The following is a 24,900-nucleotide window of genomic DNA, read 5'->3' as shown; positions in this document are numbered from 1 at the left end:
TCCGCCACCAGTCTGGACAATAATGTTATTTAGCTTAGCATTGCGAGATCATGAGCCAAACTCTGCTTGAAATAAATTATGCTCGCATTATGCTTAAAAAGAAAAATTTAAAAACAATAGAGTTCACCAATAATAATTATAGTTTTAAGCATCTAGCACACAATTAGATGAAATCCAAACACTAAATAAGGATCGAAACTACAATTGGTGTACATAAAAACAATGCGTCGAGTTTGCTAGATATACTAGTTTTTGTCTTATAGCTCAACCATACAAAATTTTATTAATCACCATCAACCGGTGGAAGAGATCAACAGCTTTGCATAATCTTTTCAGTTTGATTGTGTTTAATTTCGCGAAAGAGGAGCTAACGATGTAGCTCACAAACTCGAGCTCCTATGAGCATAGTGTTCAGGAGGATTATGGACACTCCTCCACCCCTTTTTGTATCTGATGTTCTAGCTGCCGATTAAGTTAATATACTGCTCGTTTTCTCTCTCTCGTATTCTCTTGATTTTTCTTTTTCCCTCTACCAAAAAAAATTAATCACCATCACAAAATAAAAATAAATATTTATTTTTATTGAACGTGTCTGTGAAAAAATAAATATTTGATTTCATATCTTGCTCCTGATGGTTGGTCTTCATCAAGAACTCGTCTCTGGAATTTATATCTTGTTCCTGATGGTTGGCTTTCATCAAAAGCAATAACAGAAGAAGATGAATAAGAAAGTGGTGATGCCATGGATTGGAATGGAGATCTGGAGAATTCAGAAGTCCGATGGATTTTTTTGGAAGAAGAACGAGGGTATTTATAAGAGATGCATGTTGGTCGCGGTTTTCAATTAGGAATAGTAAAGGGGAAGGCCGGGTCACAATATTACTGGAGATAAATTAGTGGAAAAGGAAGGGGTACGTACATGTGATGATTCTCCACGCCCAAGCTCCCTTATAGCATCCGAGAGCCTAGATAAGTCATCAGGTGTATGGCATAGTGTACAATTACTACAAAATCATGTTCTTGATCGATCAACTCACACCTGCTCGGTACGCCATGTTCCATCTATCATATATATCTGTAAGAAAATACTACAAAAAAGATGTACGTTTTTCAATGGAGGATAAATCGTTAATGTTCAACATCTCTTTGTTTAATTTTGTAAGCATAGCCTGAAGAATTTCCTGGCATTTTAATTTGGTATCTCATAGCCTGATGTATTCAAACCGGGTTTTTCAAAAATGTTTTTTTTTCAAACACTTTGATCACTACTAACAAGATGATACGTAATTGAAGTATTATCGACAAGAGGGTTTGGTGTGTCACCCAGCGGCCAGGATACATTGGAAATTCTAACTACTGGCTGAGAAAACCCATCTTTGCACCAAGAATGTTTTAATAAAAACATAATTTTCTTTGGATTGTCTTGTGAATAACAAGTAAATCAACATACTGTTTGGTTATCCCAAATTGTTGTTGATGATGGAACTGGAAGACTACTTTATCTTCCGGGAAAATTGAGAAGAAAAATCAACCTACTTATACCTGGTCAGTCAGATTTCAGGCAAGCTTAGCCACCAGCTCTTACCCTGAAGTTCAAATTGATATGGCTATAATGCTGTGTACACATATATCTCACTATCGGACACGTGCATACAGAAAGGTACGTGGAAAGCATGCAAGCCAAAATATCAAAACATGATGCGTCACGAAGCACCAAATAAACCCCTAGGAGTTGCTTTATCTCATCCCCAGAAGAGGGGCCAAGATCAACGGTGGAGAGGAAGTTAACTGACACGGACTGACAGGGGCAGAAGACACTTGTCTGACACGAGCAGACCCCTCAACTACCCGCATTAAACACTCTGAGCAGTGCACGTGTCGACCAACCTGTGGAACGAGCGAAGATGCCTCCACGGGATCGAGGGGGAAACACAGACCTCCGCGTGATGGACGCAAGGACACGAGAAGATAAGGTTCCAACGGTCTTCAGAGATGGGTCCCACGTTCCAACCTTATAAATACCCAATCTCCACAAAGAGGAGAGGGGGAAAAAAACATCAGGAGAGAAGGAGAGAGAGAGAGAGAGAGGATAGTAAGGGTAAGTTAATCCCATAGTGGAGAGAAATATGTAAACCCAAAGTCATTCAACTATTCATGTAACCGGGAATAATATAGTACAACAACAAACCCCGTGGATGTAGGCCTTAGTGCTGAACCACGTAAACCTTGGTCTTATTTACATTTCAGCACTTTACATTCATTTAGCTCCGCACGTATTTGCTTATATGTTTTGTTTTCCTTTCATACTTGTATCCCATGCATGATTGCCACGCACGGGGAAGTAGGAGGAGGCTATGATAAACCCGAAGGTTTTGAGCCAATGAATCCACGTCAGGGTATCATCATCGTAATCTCTTTAGACGTTAACGATTGATTGTGGGCATTCGGACTCCCGCGTAGTTCTTGTGTCCATAATTTGGCGCTAGAAACAGGGACTTCGTCCCGGTAAAAGATTTATCTTGTCCTGTGATTGCTCCGATTTTATCAGCTCGGACCGTATAGATCATTCGTCAACTGTATCATGTTCAAAAACCCACCTTTTGCCTTCGATAAGAGTTATTGTTCCAAGCAAGGGTTATTGTCCTAATCCGTCGGATTTACAATTTTCGTAGTCTTTTTTATACTAAGGATCGCCTTTAATAAAACTTTAACCCATATTTTATATCCGTCGGATTTACTATAGTTTTTTTTTATATATACAAAGGATCGCATGTCCCATATTTTATAGTCTGCGGGTATTAATTCCCTCTTGAAAAGTTGTATTTCGCCAACTAACCCGCTTCACGCGGATATTCCCGTTTCTGTTTGAAATAATTTATACAGAGAACGTGTTGTGAGTAGAGAAGGCAAGTTTACGCGAAATTTCGTCATCAACAAAAGGGCACGTGATGGAGAAGACGCAGGAAGCAGGAAAGTCCAAAGCTTTGTCAAAAGAAACACCCCGGACAACCCCGATCATCACCCGAAGCAAACAGAAAGGAGATAAAACTAAAATGACCAATCGAAGGCAGGATACCGCAGAAATCACTTCACCCATGAACGCTAATTCTGTTGCAGTGGCGGCTCTCAGAGCAGCAACGATAAAATACGGGGAAGCTGTGGTAGTCCCGAAGGCTGCGGAGGCTAGCAATACCTTCGCCATGAGTCAACTTAACCAACCAAGGGAAAGGGTGGATGAATCCAGAACATTCCAACCCGCGCATCTGCTAACCTTTGGAATGCCGCTAACAAATAACCAGAATCAAACCATACCGGCGGCTCTGGCACCGCAGAGGGGCGCTCACTCCAATTTGGAAACACCAGCAACAGAAGCTGAACCCCTGCCACCTTTAGTGCAGACCATGGAGGAGGGCGGCGCCACGGCTGTAGCGGCACGCGCGGGGACTCCCAATCAGGGGTCCAACCAATCACACCAACTAATGGCTGAGCTCGAGGAACTGAGGAGGAACCAACAGGTTTACGCAGAAGCTGTAGCTCTGTTGGCCAGAGAAAATCAAGATTTAAAGGAGCGGATTGCTCTAAGCACAAAGACCAGCCAACAACTTGATCAAGCAAGCTCCAAAGCACCAGAGCCAAACCAAGACTGTAGAGTCGTCCTAGCGACTAATGAGGACGCGACAAGGAGACGTAGCGTATCCGACCCGGATTATGACGATGGAGAGTCAGACGGAAATGAGCTGAAGAATTTAGAGCACCAACGCGCAATGGAGGAACTGCGGGATGAGATGTTGGAAGAGATCAGGCAATTGAAAAATAAACAAGGTGGGGGAAGGTTAGAAGAGGTCATGAGAGAAGCTAACTCCACGCCCCTAACGCATCGCTTGGCCAACACCCCTATTCCCCTGAAATTCCCTGTCCCGACGTTCGAATGCTATGATGGGTCCAGCGACCCTGCTGCACATGTTCGGTACTACAACCGTGTCTTAGCTAGATGGGGACAGAACGACGCCGTACTCTGTAGATACTTCCCGTCAATCTTGAAGGGATCGGCGTTATCATGGTTTGATAATCTGCCACCAAACTCCATACACTCATACGACCAACTTGCGGAGAAATTCTTAAGAACATACATGTACAACAAGACTGTAAACACCGGGATGGATAAGCTCTTTTCATTAGCAATCGGCTACAAGGAAACCACGAGGGAATACACGAACAGATGGCATAGGATCTGCCAAGCCATAGGAAGCGTGGACCCAGTGGTAAGCATCAATTGCTATAAATGGGGCTTAGACCGAATGAGTCCCCTATTTGTTGAAATTCACGGGAACGTGCCCAAGACAGAAGGCGATCTCCGAATAATTATCGAGAAGCACGCTCGACTTGAAGAAATTCAACGGGAAAACCCGAGGGCATATCCGCAGAGGTCTCATCGCACCAATTCAGCAGAACAAACCAATGGGGCCAAAAGGGGTTGCTCAGATGAGAGACCTCACGAAGATAGAAAGGAACGGAGGGATGAACGAAGAACAGGCGACCGAAAATTCGAAGATCAAGTTTACACGAAACTCAACGCTAGCTATGCTCGTATCCTACGAGAGATCAAAGGGAGGGAAAACTTAGAATGGACATGGTCTCAGGGAAAGCAACCCCCGAGATCCGAGAAGTCTAAAGATTACTGTGAGTATCACTGTTTCAACGGACACCAGACCGAAAAATGCAAGAACCTTAAAATAATGATCCAAAAATTAATTGATGCGGGAGAGCTCAAACATTACATACGAAAGGAGGTCACCGAGGACAGATCCAAACGAACCAAACCAGTCCAACTTCCGGAAGAAAACCGAACAATCAACTCCATCTCGTGTTCCGAAGCCACAGGACCCTCACTCACAGCACAGATTGGAAAAAGGTTACGGAAGCAATTCGAAGATCGCTGCGAGTTATATAAGGTCGATGGGATAACAGTGGACGAGCATGAAAAATGGATGGAATTTCCTGTCATCTTCGATGACGAGGATATCGAAGAAGATATGGAAGACCATAACGATCCCTTGGTCCTAACATTACCAATAGCTGGATGTAACCTCAAAAAGATCCTCATAGACGGGGGAAGCTCTGTGAATGTCCTATTCTATGATGCATTCAAGAGGATGAAGCTCCATGATGAACAATTGATGACCTCTTATCACACCATCTACGGATTCAATGGAGCGGCCACGAAGCCCTTGGGAGACATTGTGTTACAGGTTAACGCAGGGCCCATGAAGCTGGATACCCGATTCAGTGTGGTGGATACCCCTTCCCCCTACAATGCCATTATTGGACGACAATGGGTACACAAGCTCAAAGGAGTTGCGGCAACATACCACCAGTACCTCAGATTTCCAACACCTGAGGGAATCATGGATATCAAGGGAGATCGAATCGCTACACGAGAATGCCAGGCCACTCAGGATCATATCAACAATGAACAAGAAGAACAGCGAAAAATCCGAAGAGTAAGAAATCAAGAAACCACGAAAGAGAAAGCCGTAGACCTATTCCTTAAGGAAACTACAGGAAAAGGCTTGACGAAAGAGGGTAATGTCCGAGGCTCGGAAACAAGTACCTCAACAATCAACAAGGAGCAGAAACACGCCAAATAGCAATTAAAGAGCGCCCCAGTCCTCGGAAACCCAAAGCCTATGTTCACACCAGTGGAACCTACAAAGGAAATCAACATAGGAACGGAAGAAGACCCGAAGATGGTCAAAATTGGGACCATCATGGGCGAAGGGAGAGAACAGTCCTTAACCAAATTACTTAAGGAATATGCGGATGTGTTCGCCTGGAAGTTAGGAGATATGCCGGGGATTGACCCAAAAGTAATCCAACATGAACTACGCATCAAACAGGGCACGCCCCCGTTCAGGCAGAAAATACGAAAAGTGGCTCCAGAATATCATGAGGCGGTAGAAACGGAACTTCGGAATCTACTAGATGCAGGATTTATCAAGGAAGTCAAGTACCCTACTTGGATATCCAACATGGTCATTGTTCCTAAGAAAAATGGAGGGGTTAGAATATGCATCGACTTTACTAATCTCAACAAGGCATGTCCAAAGGACAGTTATCCCCTGCCGAGCATAGATCAACTGGTTGAAGCAGTTGAAGGATACGAGGAGCTGTCATTTATGGACGGATACTCTGGTTACAACCAAGTAGCCCTGGCAGAAGAAGATCAGCCACACACAGCATTCTATACACCACATGGCCTTTATTGCTATACCAGAATGCCTTTCGGGCTCCGAAACGCAGGGGCAACATACCAAAGGATGGTCGATGCTATCTTCAAACCATGGATCGGAGGAACCCTAGAAGTCTACGTGGACGACATGCTCGCCAAAAGCAAGCTGCGTAAAAATCACCACCAGGACCTGAGGAATATCTTCAATGCAATGAGACAGCATCACATGAAGGTAAATCCGGAGAAATGTACTTTCGGTGTCACCTCGGGGAAGTTCCTCGGTTATCTGGTGACGAAAAGGGGCATCGAGGTAGACCCAGCTACGATTCAAGCCATAGTAGAGATGTCGTCACCAAAGAATCTGAAGGAAGTGCAGAAGCTCAATGGGTCCATAGCAGCGTTGGGCAGATTTATTGCACGGTCTTCGGACAAGTGCAAACATTTCTTCAATATTCTTAAAAAAGGGAGCAAGTTCGAATGGACCGCCGAATGCGAGGAAGCATTCCAAAGGATCAAAGAACATCTGGCTTCAATCCCCATCCTGCAGAAGCCAGACCCTGATGAAGTTTTGGCACTGTACATAGCAGCGACGGAGGACGCAGTCAGCGCGGTATTAGTCAAAACCAATACAAAGATAGAACAGCCTATCTATTACGTCAGCAAGACACTCAATTCCGCGGAAAGAAATTATACTAAGATTGAACAACTCATCCTCGCACTGGTATGGGCTACCCAAAAACTGAGAACCTACTTCCTAACTCACTTCGTCAGGGTACCATGCAAAGCACCATTGGAAGCAGTCCTAAAAAGCACGGGAAAAGTGGGCCGAATAGCCAAATAGAACACCCATCTGGACCAATTCAACATCATTCATGAAATTCAACATTCTCAGAAGTCCCAAGTTCTGGCAGATTTCTTAGCAGACCTCCCTCTAGACAACGACGAAGAGATTAAGGGAATACCGGAAGCCGAGGAAGCAATCAAGGATCCAATGGATATCCTCGAACCTGCGAGTCATAGACAATGGAAAGTCTTCGTCGACGGATCTAAAAATAAGGAAGGAGCAGGAATAGGTATTGTCATTATCACCCCAACTGGAGAAAGGATCATACAGGCACTTAGATTGGAATTCAAAGAGCATACCAATAACATTGTTGAATACGAAGCGGTCGTACATGCCCTACGTATAATAATAGAGATGGGGGTAACCGATGTAAGGCTGACAAGTGATTCGCAGCTGGTCATACGGCAAATTGGGCTCGAATATAATGTGTACGATGACACCCTTTCAGCTTACATGGCATTGGTCCAAACACTGGCATCACAAATCCCGAACATTAAGTTCCGGCACTTATGTAGAAGGGACCTCAGGCACGCGGATGCCCTAGCATACATATCATCCATGCTGAGGGATAAAAATGCCGAAGGTATCAAAATAGCAAGGGTATACGAGCCTTCGATTGCATCTCAATTCTCCTTCGCTACCAATCAAGATACGATGGAAGAATATATCGAAGACCAGGTAGGAGAAGACATCCATAACGACTGTGATGAAGAAGACATCTTGTCAAAAGCAAATCAAGACGAAGATTTCAGCAACGAAGATGACTGGAGGGTGACAATACATGCCTTCCTCGACAAAGGAAGCCTACCGGCGGATCGGAAGCAAGCTAGGAAGATGCTCTCCAAAGTGGGAAGATACGATCTTCGGGAGGGGGTCCTGTATAAAAAATCCTTCCTCGGACCATTACTACGCTGCTTGTCCCGGAAAGAAGGGCATCGAATTCTAAATGATATCCATTATGGTGACGCAGGGAATCATAGCGGTATGAGATCACTAGCTGACAAGGAAAAAACGCAAGGATATTACTGGCCGACCATGATACAAGATGCTGCGAGGATGTCCCGACGATGCGAAGAATGTCAGCGCTTCGCGAGAAAAATCCACGCGCCGGCAACAATGTTAAATTCTGTCGATAGCCCGTGGCCATTTGCAAAATGGGGAGTAGACATCGTCGGGCCTTTCATCGAAGGATCAAGGAAGAGACGATTTTTGATAGTAGCCACGGACTACTTCAGTAAATGGGTGGAGGCTAAGGCCTTGGCCAGGATCAGAGACGCGGATGTCTTCACTTTCATATTCCAGAACATCATTTGCAGATTTGGTATACCTGCTGAAATTGTATCTGATAACGGCAAGCAATTACATGGAAAAAATATAGACATGCTCTTCGACACCTTCAAAATAAGAAAAAACAAGTCCACCCCCTTATACCCTCAAAGAAACGGACAAGCGGAAGCTACCAACAAGACCCTCGCCCTTATACTCAAAAAACAATTAGACGAGCATAAGGGAAGATGGTGCGAACAACTGCACAATGTCTTATGGGCATACATGACAACACGAAGGTCCGCTACCGGGGAATCCCCGTTTCTTCTTACTTATGGAGCTGAAGCAGTCATACCTACGGAAATCCTCATGCCAACCACGAAGACCGAAGCCTGGGAGAAAAACCTCACAACAGATATGATGTTAGAAAGGTTGGACGACTTGGAAGGAAGAAGGGAAGTAGCATTGCAAAAGATGGAAAATTATCAACGAAGACTAGCAAGGGAGTACAACAAAAAGGTAAAGCTACGAAATTTTGTAGAGGGACAGTATGTGTTGAGAACAATCCCACGATATCAGCAAGAAAAGAAATGGGGAAAGTTAGCACCTACATGGGGAGGACCGTTTATGATCCACGACATTGCGGGTAATGGTTCCTACTACCTTCGTAACCTAAAAGGTGAGGTCCTCCGGCATCCTTGGAATGCTAAATGGCTCAAACCATACTTCCCATAGAAGCAACGCAGATTTGAATCTCCTGGGAGTGTACCAGAAGAAGAAAGGAGCCTAACCGCCCCACATGTTTCTATCTCTGGAAGAGGAATTGCAGACCTCAACTTATCAATCAAACAAGCTTTCAAATTATCAAGTCAGTGGAATCTACCTACAATATTGGGGAAAGTAGTTAATCTACAATCTCTCAGGGCTCCCCCATCAGTGTCCATAAGTGTAGGACCGGGGGGAAGGCACCCAGCAGAAAGAGATACCCAACCAATCTTAAGGCAACGGGTCGACGGAATGGGTGCGTACATATTTTACACTCTATATCCTAGAACGTTGCCCCGGCCCCCACCGTCTGGGAATCCTCTGGCCCAGGATTTGCCAGCGGGGTGACAGGTCTCAAGACGATCACGAAGGTACCTTCCTTCAGTATCGCACTCAAAAACACTTAACAACTTTTGTTTTGATTTTTCACAAACTTAAAATACAAACACTTAAAAACAACATTGTAGGTATATCAAGAAGAGGATTCATTTCATAAAGGGTGATTACAAGAAGTGAACGGACAAATCCAAGGATACACAATCAAAAAACATCCTTGTTACATGGTTACAAAAAAATATAATTATGCCGCGGACCCTACAGAACGCTGCGATCTCTACCTAGTTGGCGGTCCCGTCGTCAGGATTATTCCGCAGACTTGATGGGACGCTCCCACCAGAAGAGGGGCCCGAGGAGCTGGGCAATGCAGCAGGAACGGGACGACGAGGATAGTTCTTCACGAGACCATGTTCATTCCTTAGGCCAAGTTCTATCCTCTCCAGCATCTTGTTCGTCTCCTCATCCAATTGACAACGAGCCTTATGTTTAATAACTGCTGTCCGCTGTTGGGCTTGGGATAATAACGAAGATAGCCGATTCACTTCTCTGGAAGCAGCACCAACGGCCTCCTCGCGGGTGGCTGCTAAATTCTTGAAGTGATTGGTTTGTTCCTCTTGCTGTGCTAATGAAGATTGAGCCTTTTCAAGTTCTTCATTTGTGACGCGAAGGCGTCCCTCGAGCTCTGAAAAAGACAACACCACGGAGTTAGCGTAGAAAAAAAACAAGATCACACTCGATGAATTGGGATTATACCTTCGACACAAGCCGAAGCCTCTTCATACTCATTAACAACCGCATCTCGCGCTTCATCAAGATGATCATATTCCGCGGATAATTTCTTATAGTCTACTTGAAGGTTGGTGAGAGTAAATTGACAGGCATCTAATTCTACCTGCTTCATCGAGTCCATATGACGAAGGTGGTCGACCTCTTTATTTATCTCTGAGACCCCTTTGCTGAGTCTGTACATGCACACTTCAAGATTCCTCTCAGACTCAGCAAGACGAGCTACATCGGCACGAGACGCGGAAAGAGCATTGCTGAGAGCGTAGACTTCAGCACGAGCATCATCTCGTTCCCTGGCAAGACTGAGCATATTATCTTGGACCCCCGAAAGAGACATGGATTGCGCCGTCTGTAATTCTTTTTCCAATAGCTGAATCCTAGATTCCAACAAGGAAGTACGCTCACGGGCTTCCCGCAGATTATCACTGGTCCACAGCAGTGTGCCATTAAATAAAGCCCGATCATGGTTGTACAGATTTTGCATGTCGACCATCTGAACATGCCGCGCGCGCCATACCTCAGCCCGAGCATCCCATTTCTTAGCCTCACTCTTAATCTTCTCAACCAAATATCTAATAAGAGATTTTTGCCGAGCTCTTTCGTTTCGAAGCCATATCAGCTCGGGGATGCCACCCACTGGACATAGGGTGGGGAGACTCAGACAGAACAACTAAGAGATAAAAGAATGACGACATACGGCGAGGGAAAAGAACCAAACCTGTGATAGTGGAAACTTGGCTACGAGTTTGCTCTAACTCAGCGCGCACTGCAATAAGTTCTGAACGAAGATCAGCCTCTGCTTCACCCAGCTTTTCTTTCTCCTTAAGACTTTTCTTCAGCTCTTCTATCTCCACCTCAGCCGCAGATAATTCCTTTTCCCGGTGACGAAGCTTAGCCTCGAGCTTCAGAGATTTCGCTTTAAAGAATTGATACAGCACGTGGTTGCAATGCTCGCTCCTCATCATCTACACATCAAGATGACAAAACATTATTCAACCGAAGCGTCCGATTCTCACGAACAAGCATGTACGAAAATTTACCTCCAGCACACACTGCTGCGGGAAGCCATATTGATACCCGTCGGCAATAGCCATCATATCGGCAACAGAAGTAGGAGGCTCCGGTACGAGGGTAGCTTCGGGAACAGTCAACCTTTTTCCCCAGGCTTCAGACACCTGCGCCTTCGAAGACATCTCCATCATGCGACGGGTATACGCGGTTGATTCCTTTTCCCCAACAACCATAGGAGCGGGATGAGAAACAAACAGAAGATTCTTCTCCTTAAACCAACTCATGATGGCGTCCTCACCCTCAGACATCGGCGACTGGGGAAGACTATCGGTGGGCGCGTCAACAACAGATTTTCCTTTCTCTGACTCGACCCCCTCAACATGAATGTTGGCATGCTCCTCCGCGCCTACATGCACAGCAGGCTCCTCCGCACCAACACCTCCTACAGTAGCATCCCCATTACCATCACCACCAAGAACATCCCAATTATCATTAGGGGAAAGCAAAGAGAAGTCCTCGGGAAAATCGAGGGCTTCGTCAAAGAACTCCCCCGTGGAATACATCCGATCGAAAGAAAATTCTTGAGAAGTGGGAAGGGTATCCGCGACATCGCCAGCAGGGACGGAAACATCCCCGATGACTACATCATCCGCCACCACATCTTTGTTCCTTCCTTCATCACCAGCGTGACCTGCGAAGACCTCTTCTTCGACATTGATAGGGGAGGTACCAGTACGTTCCTCCCCATCTGTAATCTCGTCCTCAGCAAACTCTTCATTCACTGGAATGGTAACTTCTTCTTGGGCCTCGACCTCGCCCATCACCGTAGTAGAAGACTGCTTCGGCCTAATCTTTTTCTTCTTCAATACCTGAAACCGACACCACAAAAGGAATTATTCTTCCCGTCGGATGGAAGTTATAAAAACGAAGCGCAGCTAGAATCTGCGTACCTGAGCAGCTGAAATATTCTTCGGTGGGGGTATTGCACCGGAACCATCCTCCTCGTCTCCCTCTACGACATCCAGGGCATAAGGAAAATTCATGCCCGCAAAGTTCAGACGCCAGGGGCAGAAATCTCCATAGCGAACAGGAGGAGATTCGCGCGGCTTACTATTCTCGGTGGGCCGCCATCCACGGGGACCAGGAATCCAACCGTAATCCCACGGACCAACTATCTCAATAACAGTGGCGTGCCACTCATAGTCATGATCGCGCTTGATCCTTTCTCGTGCGGGGAAGAGTTTCCGACGACTAGACGCCTCCGTGCCAGGAACATACTTCAGCTTGGCATCGCTGACCTCATTTAACAGACGAATCTCGCCTCGAGGAGCAGGGAGATTCCGAAGGCTGACACTCCACGGCTTGCGATTCCTACTATTGACGTAATCACCGAAGGAGTTATTGAAATTCTCAGGAGTGTACCATTCCTTCTCCAAGGGATTGGGGACGTAGCAAGTCATCGACGTCTCCCCCTTACTCCGCAGATAGCATTCCTTCAGGGCGCGAAGATAATTTCCCGATAGTTGGGATAAGGAACGGCTATGAGTATTGGTGGAAGAACCCTCACGACTAGCGAGCACGTCGTAGTAAAAGGAATCACCCGATTTGTACAAAGGCAGCATCAGACCAGCCTCGAAGGCCCCAACCGTCGTTAACAAATGAAATTCATCGAATTCGTACTTGGAGATAAGCTCATACGTAATATCATCCTCGGGGGCATAGAAACGAACACCGAAGGCTTGAAGCTCATGCTTTTCCTTGAATATTTCAAGATCGATATGCTTGAAGGTTACTTTTTTCCTGCTAACAGAGACACTGCGTATCAAGGGAGCAGCCTCTTCCTCCTCGGCGGGGCCGGACGAACTAACAAACGCTTCAGACGCTTTTCTCTTCACAGGGGGATTCTTTGAAGATTCACCCCTAGGAGCTATGCCCTTTGTATTCTTCCCTTTAAAAGTTGGAGAAGACCGTAGATGATGCTCGGGCACTAACGAACGTAAAGGAGGAACGTCAAAAGCAACAGCGCGGGGCGGAGCCTGCGTACTCCTAGTATCTTCACGAGGACGCACCATTGAGTGATTAAAAACTCTTCGTGAACCAGACGGAATTATCGAAGGAATCTCTTCCCGAGAGGACGAAGCTTTCGCTCCAGAAAAAACTCGACTCCGACGAACATCATCTTGAGACTCTCGACGCTGAGGAGATCTCGACAACCTAGAATCAGGAGTCTCATAAGTAGGCCGCGGACGGTCAGACATGGCTGCGGAAAGAATAAAATCAAGAACAAGTTACACACGATAACCAAAAATCAAAAAACACATCCATAGCAATACAACAACGATAACATAGCAACCCTAAAATTAGGATACATGCTCAATATTTCACCCTCGAAGTAATGGCTTCCTCAATTTAAGATGAAGAACAGGGGAAAACTAGTATGCAAGCATCAGAAAAAGTTCTTCATCACAAACAAGGAACAACAGTAGCAGAAAATTCACAAATCAACACGGCATAAAACAGTGAAATAAAGAAAAGAAAAAATCACCGGCAAAAACGGCAAGTACAAGAAACGAACAGGGGAAGATCACAGGTGCAATGAAGGGAGAATTGAAGATCACAGGTGCAACGAAGGGAGAATTTAAGATCACAGGTGCAATAAAGACTGACAGAATTTAAGATCACAGGTGCAATGAAGACTGACAAAGAATTTAAGGTCACAGGTTCAATGAAGGCAGGCAGGAAATTTAAAGGAAGAATGAACTGAGAGAGTGGTTAGGAAGAATGAAATTAAATTTCCTCTCTATCCTTAAAATACCCGAAAGAAAAAGAGGAAATTAAGGGAGAAATAGGAAAACGTGCCCGTTACATAAGCAGTTAATGCACGAATAAAAGACGTGCCCAAGTATCTAGGAGAAGTTATTAGGAGTGAGAAGAATGTGCGACGATATTTTTTCTTCAAGGCACCCATTAGCCATTTAAGCCCGAAGAAAAGGGGCAAATTGTGTACACATATATCTCACTATCGGACACGTGCATACAGAAAGGTACGTGGAAAGCATGCAAGCCAAAACATCAAAACATGATGCGTCACGAAGCACAAAATAAACCCCTAGGAGTTGCTTTATCTCATCCCCAGAAGAGGGGCCAAGATCAACGGTGGAGAGGAAGTTAGCTGACACGGACTGACAGGGGCAGAAGACACTTGTCTGACACGAGCAGACCCCTCAACTACCCGCATTAAACACTCTGAGCAGTGCACGTGTCGACCAACCTGTGGAACGAGCGAAGATGCCTCCGCGGGATCGAGGGGGAAACGCAGACCTCCGCGTGATGGACGCAAGGATACGAGAAGATAAGGTTCCAACGGTCTTCAGAGATGGGTCCCACGTTCCAACCTTATAAATACCCAATCTCCACAAAGAGGAGAGGGGGAAAAAACATCAGGAGAGAAAGAGAGAGAGAGAGAGAGAGAGAGAGAGAGAGAGAGAGAGGATAGTAAGGGTAAGTTAATCCCATAGTGGAGAGAAATATGTAAACCCAAAGTCATTCAACTATTCATGTAACCGGGAATAATATAGTAGAACAACAAACCCCGTGGATGTAGGCCTTAGTGCTGAACCACGTAAACCTTGGTCTTATTTACATTTCAGCACTTTACATTCATTTAGCTCCGCACGTATTTGCTTATATGTTTTGTTTTCCTTTAATACTTGTATCCCATGCATGATTGCCACGCACGGGGAAGTAGGAGGAGGCTATGATAAACCCGAAGGTTTTGAGCCAATAAATCCACGTCAGGGTATCATCATCGTAATCTCTTTAGACGTTAACGATTGATTGTGGGCATTCGGACTCCCGCGTAGTTCTTGTGTCCACAAATGCAACGTCAGATTGAAGATGAAGTAAACATTTCTCCTAATAAACCTCTTCCTGACGAGGAAAACGAAGCATTTGAGTAGAGAACACAAGTTTCTAAAGACACATACAATGAGTTTCTATCCACTCAAAATGAAAAATCATATAATAAAAAAGAAAATCAAATCTCACCAACTTTATTAAGGATTCATAATAATTATAGCATCAAACATTTAACACACCCAGTTACATATATCCAAACCATAATTAATAATCCCTAATTCTCTGTTGAAGAAGGATTAAAACTAATAAGACGATTTGCAGGTTTCTCCCAAGCTTTTACAAGAACAACAGCATCAAAAAATTTAGGTGATCCATTTTCCATTGCAGAAACCTTCAAAAAGTACTGAATCCCTGCAACAACTTGCTTCTGAGCTTTAACAACTTGTGTAAATGTCAAACTTCCTTCTTCTCCTTTCTTGAGATTATACTCATCAACTGAATATTTCCCCAAATCTTGAACTTCTTTGTTTGTTTTCACATCTTTGATTTCAGCTTTTCCTCCGAGAGCATCAACAGAGGATGATGATGATAGGAAACAGATGAATAAGAGGATGGAGATAGTGAGGAATGAAGAAGAATGTGGTGCCATGGATCTAAAATGGAGAAGAACTGGTTTTAGGATGAATTTTTTGAGGGTGAGTGGAGAGGGAATTTATAAAGGAAGTGTTTTAGGGAGAGAGAATTTATTGAGAGTCACAGTCTTCCGGAGATTTCTATGTTTTCATTCAAGAGTAGTAAAGGGGAAAGGATATCAATGTGGGTGCGTCTAAACGTATAATGTCACTAGGAATGCGATCAGACAATGTGCACCATCTTTTGTTTTTCTTGTTACGTACAACTAGATTTTAAAGCGTGCCACGAGCATGGCTGCATGGGTATTAACTAAAGAAAATCTCAGAATTTAATGGAGAATAACTGAATAAGTAACTAGTGAGTTGAGATTTAGCAAGTGCGTTTTCTGAGAGCAGCGGCGCTGCAAAAGTGTGTAAACCACCCAAAAGCTAAATGTAACAATGGGATTTCGGGGCATCAGCACTCCATGCTAAATTACAGGATGAATTTTAAATAGCTTTCTTCACTTTTTCTGTTTACACATATATCTCACTATCAGACACGTGTATATAAAAAGATACGTGGAAAACATGCAGGTCAAAACATCAAAACATGATGCGCTACGAAACACCAAATAAACCCCGAGGAGTTACTTTATCTCATCCCCAAAAGAGAAGCTAAGATCAACGGTGGAGAGAAAGTTAGCTGACACGGACGTGACAGGGGCAGAAGACACTTGTCTGACACGAGCAGACCCCTCAACTACCCACATTAAACACTCTGAGCAGTGTACGTGTCGATCAACCTGTGGAACGAGCGAGGATGCCTCTGCGGGATCAAGGGGCAAACGCAGACCTCTACGTGATAGACGCAAGGACACAAGAAGATAAGGTTCCAACGGTCTTCAGAGATGGGTCCCACATTCTAACCTTATAAATACCCCGTCTCCACCAAGAGGAAAGGGGATCGGAAAAAGCAGGAAGGGAAGGAGAGAGAGAGAGAGAGATTGCAAGTGTAAGTTAATCATTTAGAAGAGAGAAACATGTAAACCCAAAAGTCATTCGACTATTCGTGTAACCGTGAAGAATATAGTAAAACAACAAACCCCGTGGACGTAGGCCTTAGTGCTGAACCACGTAAACATTGGTCTTATTTACATTTCAGCACTTTATATTTATTTATCCCCATGGATCTTTACTTATACGTTTTGTTTTCTTTGCTTGTACTGATATCCCGTGCGCAAACGCCTCGCATGGAGTTGTTATATGAGGCCATGATAAACCCGAAGGTTTTGAGCCAATGAATCAACACTAGGATATCATCATCACAAATCTCTTTAGATGATGATGATTGATTGTGAGCATTCGGATCCCTTCGTGGCTTGTGTGTTCACAATTTGGCGCTAGAAACAGGGACTTCGTCCCGGTAAAAGATTTATCTTGTCCTGTGATTTCATTTTAAATGGGCATATGATTGCTCTGATTTATCATCTCGGACCGTCTAGATCATTTGTTAACTGTATTGTATTCAAAAACCCACCTTTTATCTTCGATAAGATTTATTGTTCTAATCCGCGGATTTACGACTTTCTTTAGATCTCGTGCGAACCCGTCTCTCTGGGGGATTTTCGTAGTTTTTATACTAAGGATCTCCTTTAATAAAACTTTAACCCGTATATTGTAACTTGCGTGTATTAATCCTCTCCTGGGAGAATGTATTTCGCCAACTAACCCGCTTCACGCGGATATTCCCGTTTTTTGTTTGAAATGCCTTATGCAGAAAGAACGTATTGTGAGTAAAGAAGGCGAGTTTCGGCGAGATTTCATTGTCAACAAAAGGACACGTGATGGAAAAGACGCAGGAAGCAGGAAAATCCAAAGCTTTGTCAAAAGAAACACCCAGGACAACCCCGGTCATCACCCGAACCAAGCAGAAAGGAGATAAAGCTAAAATGACCAGTCAAAGGAAAGATACTGCGGAAATCACTTCACCTATGAACGCTAATTCAGTTGCAGCGGCGGCTCTCAGAGCAGCAGCGACAAAGTACGGTGCGGCTGCGGTAGTCCCGAAGGCTGCAGAGGCTAGCAATACTTGCGCCATGACTCAACTTAATCAACCAAGAGAAAGGGTGGATGAGTCCAGAACATTCCAACCCGTGCACCTTCTAACTTTTGGAATGCCACCAACAAATGATCAAAATCAAACCATACCGGCGGCTCTAGCACCGCAGAGGGGCACTCACCCAAATTTGGAAATGCCAGCAACCGAAGATGAACCCCTGCCACCTTTAGTGCAGACCATGGAGGAGGGCGGCACCATGGTTGTAGTAGCACGCGCTGGGACTCCCAATCAGGGGTCCAACCAATCACACCGACTGATGGCTGAGCTTGAGGAACTGAAGAAGAGCCAGCAGGTTTACGCAGATGCTGTAGCCCTGTTGGCCAGAGAAAATCAAGATTTAAAGGAGCGGATTGCTCTAAGCACGAAGACCAGCCAACAACTTGATGAAGCAAACTCCAAAGCACCAGAGCCAAACCGAGACTGTAGAGTCGTCATAGCGTCTAATGAAGACGCGACAAGGGGAAGTAGCGTATCCGACCTGGATTATGACGATGGAGAGTCAGACGGTAACGAGCAGAAGAATTTAGGGCACCACCGCGCAATGAAAGAACTACGAGATGAGATGATGGCCGAGATCAGGCAATTAAAAAATAAACAAGGCGGGGGGAGGTTAGAAGAGGTCATGAGAGAAGCCAACTCCACGCCCTTAACTCATCGCTTGGCCAACACCCCTATTCCACTGAAATGCCCTGCCCCAACGTTCGAATGCTATGATGGATCCAGCGACCCTGCTGCACATATTCGGTACTACAACCGTGTCTTAGCTAGATGGGGTCAGAACGACGCCCTACTCTGCAGATACTTCCCGTCAATCCTGAAGGGATCGGCGTTATCATGGTTCGATAATCTGCCACCAAACTCCATCCACTCATACGACCAACTCGCAGAGAAATTCTTAAGAACGTACATGTACAACAAGACTGTAAACACCGGAATGGATAAGCTCTTTTCACTAGCGATTGGCTACAAGGAAACCACGAGGGAGTATACTAACATATGGCACAAGATATTCCAAGCCATAGGGAGTGTAGACCCAGTGGTAAGCATCAATTGCTACAAATGGGGCTTAGACCGAATGAGTCCCCTATTTGTTGAAATTTATGGGAGCGTGCCTAAGACAGAGGGAGATCTTCGAATAATTATCGAAAAGAACGCTCGACTTGAAGAAATTCAACGGGAAAACCCGAGGGCATATCCGCAGAGGTCTCACCGCACCAATTCAGCGGAACAAACCAATGGGGCCAAAAGGAGTTGCTCAGGGGAGAGACCTCACGAAGATAGGAAGGAACGAAGGGATGAATGAAGAGCAGGTGACCGAAAATTCGAAGATCAAGTTTACACGAAACTCAACGCTAGCTATGCTCGTATCCTACGAGAGATCAAAGGGAGGGAAAACTTGGAGTGGCCATGGTCTAAGGGAAAGCAGCCCCCGAGATCCGAGAAGTCTAAAGATTACTGTGAATATCACTGTTTCAACGGACACCAGACCGAAAAGTGCAAGAACCTTAAAATAATGATCCAAAAATTAATTGATGCGGGAGAGCTCAAACATTACGTACGAAAGGATGTTACCGAGGACAGATCCAAGCGAACCAAACCAGTCCAACTTCCAGAAGGAAACCGAACAATCAACACCATCTCGTGTTCTGAAGCCACAAGACCCTCACTTACAGCGCATATTGGAAATAGGTTACGGAAGCAATTCGAAGACTGCTGCGAATTATATAAGGTCGATGGGATACTGGTGGACGAACACGAAGAATGGATGGAATCTCCTATCATCTTCGAAGAAGATATGGAAGACCATAACGATCCCTTGGTCCTAACACTACCAGTAGCTGGATGTAACCTCAAAAAGATCCTCATAGACGGGGGAAGCTCCGTAAACGTCCTATTTTACGATGCATTCAAACGGATGAAGCTCCATGATGAACAGTTAATGACCTCTTATCACACCATCTACGGATTCAATGGAGCAGCCACGAAGCCCTTGGGAGACATCGTGTTGCAGGTTAACGCAGGGCCCATGAAACTGGAAACCCGATTCGGTGTGGTGGACACCCCTTCCCCCTACAACGCTATTATTGGACGAAAATGGATACATAAGCTCAAAGGAGTTGCGGCAACATACCACCAATATCTCAGATTTCCAACACCTAAGGGAGTAATGGAAATCAAGGGAGATCGGATCACTACGCGAGAGTTCCAGGCCACTCAGGATCATATCAACAACGAGCAAGAAGAGCAGCGAAAAATCCGAAGAGTAAAAAATCAAGAAACCGCGAAAGAGAAGGCCATAGACCTGTTCCTCAAGGAAACTACAGGGAAGGGCTTGACGAAAGATGATAATGTCCTAAGCACAGAAACAAGTACTTCAACAACCATCGAAGAACAGAAACACGCTAAATAGCAATTAAAGAACGTCCCAGTCCTCGGAAACCCGAAGCCTGTGTTCACACCAGTAGAGCCCGTAAAGGAAATCAACATAGGAACGGAAGAAAACCCGAAGATGATCAAAATCGGGACCATAATGGACGAAGGAAGGGAACATTCCTTAACCAAATTACTTAAGGAATATGCGGATGTGTTCGCCTGGAAGCTAGGAGATATGCCGGGGATTGACCCAAAAGTAATCCAACATGAACTACGCATCAAACCGGGCACGCCCCCGTTCAAGCAGAAAATACGAAAAGTAGCTCCAGAGTATCATGAGGCAGTAGAAACAGAACTTCGGAAACTACTAGACGCAGGATTTATCAAGGAAGTCAAGTATCCTACCTGGATCTCCAACATGGTCATTGTTCCTAAGAAAAATGGAGGGGTTAGAATATGCATCGACTTTACTAATCTCAACAAGGCATGTCCAAAGGACAGCTATCCCCTGCCGAGCATAGACCAGCTGGTAGAAGCAGTAGAAGGATATGAAGAACTGTCATTCATGGATGGACATTCTGGCTACAACCAAGTGGCCCTGGAAGAAGAAGATCAGCCACCACAGCGTTCTACACCCCACATGGCCTTTATTGCTATACTAGAATGCCCTTCGGACTTCGAAACGCAGGGGCAACATACCAAAGGATGGTCGATGCTATCTTCAAGCCATGGATTGGAGGAACCCTAGAAGTCTACGTTGACGACATGCTCTTCAAAAGCAAGCTGCGTAAAGATCACCACCAGGACCTGAGGAATATCTTCGAAGCAATGAGACAGCATCACATGAAAGTGAATCCGGAGAAATGTACTTTCGGTGTCACCTCGGGGAAGTTCCTCGTGTATCTGGTAACAAAAAGGGGCATCGAGGTAGACCCAGCAAAGATTCAAGCCATAGTAGAGATGTCGTCCCCAAAGAATCTAAAGGAAGTGCAGAAGCTCAATGGGTCTATAGCAGCGTTGGGCAGATTTATTGCACGGTCTTCGGACAAATGCAAACATTTCTTCAATATTCTCAAAAAAGGGAGCAGGTTCGAATGGACCGCTGAATGCGAGGAAGCATTCCAAAAAATCAAAGAACATCTAGCCTCAATCCCGATCCTGCAGAAGCCAGACCCTGACGAGGTTTTGGCACTGTACATAGCAGCAACAGAGGACGCATTCAGCGCGGTATTAGTCAAAACCAATACAAAGATAGAACAACCTATCTATTACGTCAGCAAGACCCTCAATTCTGCGGAAAGAAATTATACTAAGATTGAACAACTCATCCTCGCACTGGTATGGTCTACCCAAAAACTGAGAACCTACTTCCTAACTCACCTCGTCAAGGTCCCATGCAAAGCACCATTGGAAGCAGTCCTCAAAAGCACGGGAAAAGTGGGCCGAATAGCCAAATGGAACACCCATCTGGACCAATTCAACATCATTCATGAAATTCAACATTCTCGGAAGTCCCAAGTTCTGGCGGATTTCTTAGCAGACCTCCACCTTGACAACGACGAAGAGATTAAGGGAATACCAGAAGCCGAGGAAGAAAACAAGGATCCAATGGATATCCTCGAACCTGCGAGTCAAAGACAATGGGAAGTCTTCGTCGACGGATCTAAAAATAAGGAAGGAGCAGGAATAGGCATTGTCATTATCACCCCAACTGGAGAAAGGATTATACAGGCACTTAGATTGGAATTCAAAGAGCATACCAACAACATTGTTGAATACGAAGCTGTCGTACACGCCCTCCGTATAATAATAGAGATGGGGGTAACCGATGTAAGGCTGACAAGATTCGCAGCTTGTCATACGGAAAATAGGGCTCGAGTATAATGTGTACGATGACACCCTCTCAGCTTACATGGCCTTGGTCCAAACATTGGCATCACAAATCCTGAACATTAAGTTCCGGCACTTATGCAGAAGGGACCTCAGGCACGCGGATGCCCTAGCATATATATCATCCATGCTGAGGGATAAAAATGTCGAAGCTATTAAAATAGCAAGGGTATACGATCCTTCGATTGCATCTCAATTCTCCTTCGCTACCAATCAAGATACAGTGGAAGAAAATATCGAAGACCAGGTAGGAGAAGACATCCATAATGACTTTGACGAAGAGGATACCCTGTCAAGAGCAAATCAAGACGAAGACTTTAGCAACGAAGATGACTGGAGAGTGACAATCCATGCCTTTCTCGAAAAAGGAAGCTTACCTGCGGATCAGAAACAAGCTAGGAAGATACTCTCCAAAGTGGGAAGATATGATCTTCGGGATGGGGTCCTATATAAGAAATCCTTCCTTGGACCATTACTACGTTGCTTGTCCCGGAAAGAGGGGCATCGAATTCTAAATGATATCCATTACGGTGACGCGGGGAATCATAGCGGCATGAGATCACTAGCTGACAAAGCAAAAACGCAAGGATATTACTGGCCGACAATGATACAGGATGCCGCGAGGATGTCCCGACGATGTGAAGAATGTCAGTGCTTCGCAAAAAAGATCCACGCGCCGGCGACAATGTTAAACTCCGTCGATAGCCCGTGGCCATTTGCAAAATGGGGCGTAGACATCGTCGGGACTTTCATCGAAGGATCAGGGAAAAGACGATTTTTGATAGTAGCCACAGACTACTTCAGTAAATGGGTGGAGGCTAAGGCCTTGGCCAGGATCAGAGACGCGGATGTGTTTACTTTCATATTCCAGAACATCATTTGTAGATTTGGTATACCCGCTGAAATTGTATCTGATAACGGCAAGCAATTACAGGGGGAAAATATAGACATGCTCTTCGATACTTTCAAAATAAGAAAGAACAAGTCCACCCCCATATACCCTCAAAGCAACGGACAAGCGGAAGCTACCAACAAGACCCTCGCCCTTATACTCAAAAAACAATTAGACGAGCATAAGGGAAGATGGTGCGAACAACTGCACAATGTGTTATGGGCATACAGGACAACACGAAGATCCGCCACCTGGGAATCCCCGTTTCTTCTAACTTATGGAGCTGAAGCAGTCATACCTATGGAAATCCTCATGCCAACCACGAAGACCGAAGCTTGGTAGAAAAACCTCACAACAGATATGATGTTAGAAAGGTTGGACGACTTGGAAGGAAGAAGGGAAGTAGCATTACAAAATATGGAAAATTATCAACGAAGACTAGCAAGGGAGTACAACAAAAAGGTAAAGCTGCGGAATTTTGTAGAGGGGCAGTATGTGTTGAGAACAATCCCACGGTATCAGCAAGAAAATAAATGGGGAAAATTAGCACCTACGTGGGGAGGACCTTTTATAATACACGACGTTGCGGGTAACGGTTCCTACTACCTTCGTAATCTAAAAGGCGAGGTCCTCCGGCATCCTTGGAATGCTAAGTGGCTCAAACCATACTTCCCATAGGAGCAACGCAGACTTGAATCTGCTTGGAGTGTGCCAGAAGAAGAAGGGAGCCTGACCGCTCCACATGTTTCTATCTCTGGAAGTGGAATTGCAGGCCTCAACTTATCAATCAAACAAGCTTTCAAATTATCAAGTCAGCGGAATCTATCGACAATATTGGGGAAAGTAGTTAATCTACAATCTCTCAGGGCTCCCCCATCAGTGTCCATAAGTGTAAGACCAGGGGGAAGGCACCCAGCAGAAAGAGATACCCAACCAATCTTAAGGAAACGGGTCGACGGAATGGGTGTGTAAATATTTTAATCCCATATCCTAGAACGTTGCCCCGGCCCCCACCGTCTGGGAATCCTCTGGCCCAGGATTCTCCAGCGGGGTGACAGGTCTCAAGACGATCACGAAGGTACCTTCCTTCAGTATCGCACCCAAACACTTAAAAACTTTTGTTTTGTTTTTTCACAAATGCTTAAAATAAAAACAAACCAACATTGCAGGTATATCAAGAAAAGGATCCATTTCATAAAGGATGATTACAAAAAGTGAAAGGCCAATTCAAGGATACACATCAAAAAATATTCCTTTTACAGGATATCAGCAAAAAATATTCTTGTTACATGATTACAAAAAGGGAAGGATAATGATGTCGCGGCCCCTACAAAATGCTGCGGTCTCTGCCTAGATTGCTGCCCCATCGGCAGGATTATTCCGAAGACTTGAAGGGACGCTCCCACCAGAAGAGGGTCACGAGGAGCCAGGAAAGGCAGAAGGAACTGGACGACGAGGATAGTTCTTCACGAGACCATGCTCGTTCTTTAGGCCAAGTTCTATCCTCTCCAGCATCTTGTTCGTATCCTCAGCCAATTGACAACGAGCCTTGTGCTTAATAACTGTTGTCTGTTGTTGGGCTTGGGATAATAACGAAGATAGCCGATTCACTTCTCTAGAAGCAGCACCAACGGCCTCCTCATGGGTTGCCGCTAAATTCTTGAAATGATTGGTCTGTTCTTCCTGCTGCGCTAAGGAAGATTGAGCCTTTTCAAGTTTTTCATTTGTGACGCGAAGGTGTCCCTCGAGCTCTGAAAAAGACAACACCACGGAGTCAGCGCAGAAAAAAAACACGGTCACACTCGATGAAATAGGATTATACCTTCGACACAAGCCGAAGCCTCTTCATACTCATTAACAACCGCATCTCGCGCTTCATCAAGATGGTCATATTCCGCGGATAATTTCTTATAGTCT

At 45.0% G+C, this 24,900-nt stretch overlaps 1 protein-coding gene across 1 annotated transcript; it reads right to left on the bottom strand.

The window, feature by feature from the left end:
* Positions 1-15,258: 15,258 nt before the first annotated feature.
* On the bottom strand, positions 15,259-15,829 carry LOC113335852 (cysteine proteinase inhibitor B-like). The gene has a single exon (XM_026581878.1). It carries the CDS (start codon positions 15,742-15,744, stop codon positions 15,370-15,372), a length of 375 nt encoding a protein of 124 aa, XP_026437663.1. The 5' UTR covers positions 15,745-15,829; the 3' UTR covers positions 15,259-15,369.
* Between the last annotated feature and the right edge of the window lie 9,071 nt (positions 15,830-24,900).

This window comes from Papaver somniferum, chromosome 1 (assembly GCF_003573695.1).
Source record: "Papaver somniferum cultivar HN1 chromosome 1, ASM357369v1, whole genome shotgun sequence".
Taxonomy (NCBI): Eukaryota; Viridiplantae; Streptophyta; class Magnoliopsida; order Ranunculales; family Papaveraceae; genus Papaver; species Papaver somniferum.
This window is presented reverse-complemented; position numbering and strand designations above follow the sequence as displayed.

Bases quoted from the DNA above. Each gene is read 5' to 3' on its own strand.
- LOC113335852 (XM_026581878.1), bottom strand. From the start codon at position 15,744: ATGGCACCACATTCTTCTTCATTCCTCACTATCTCCATCCTCTTATTC.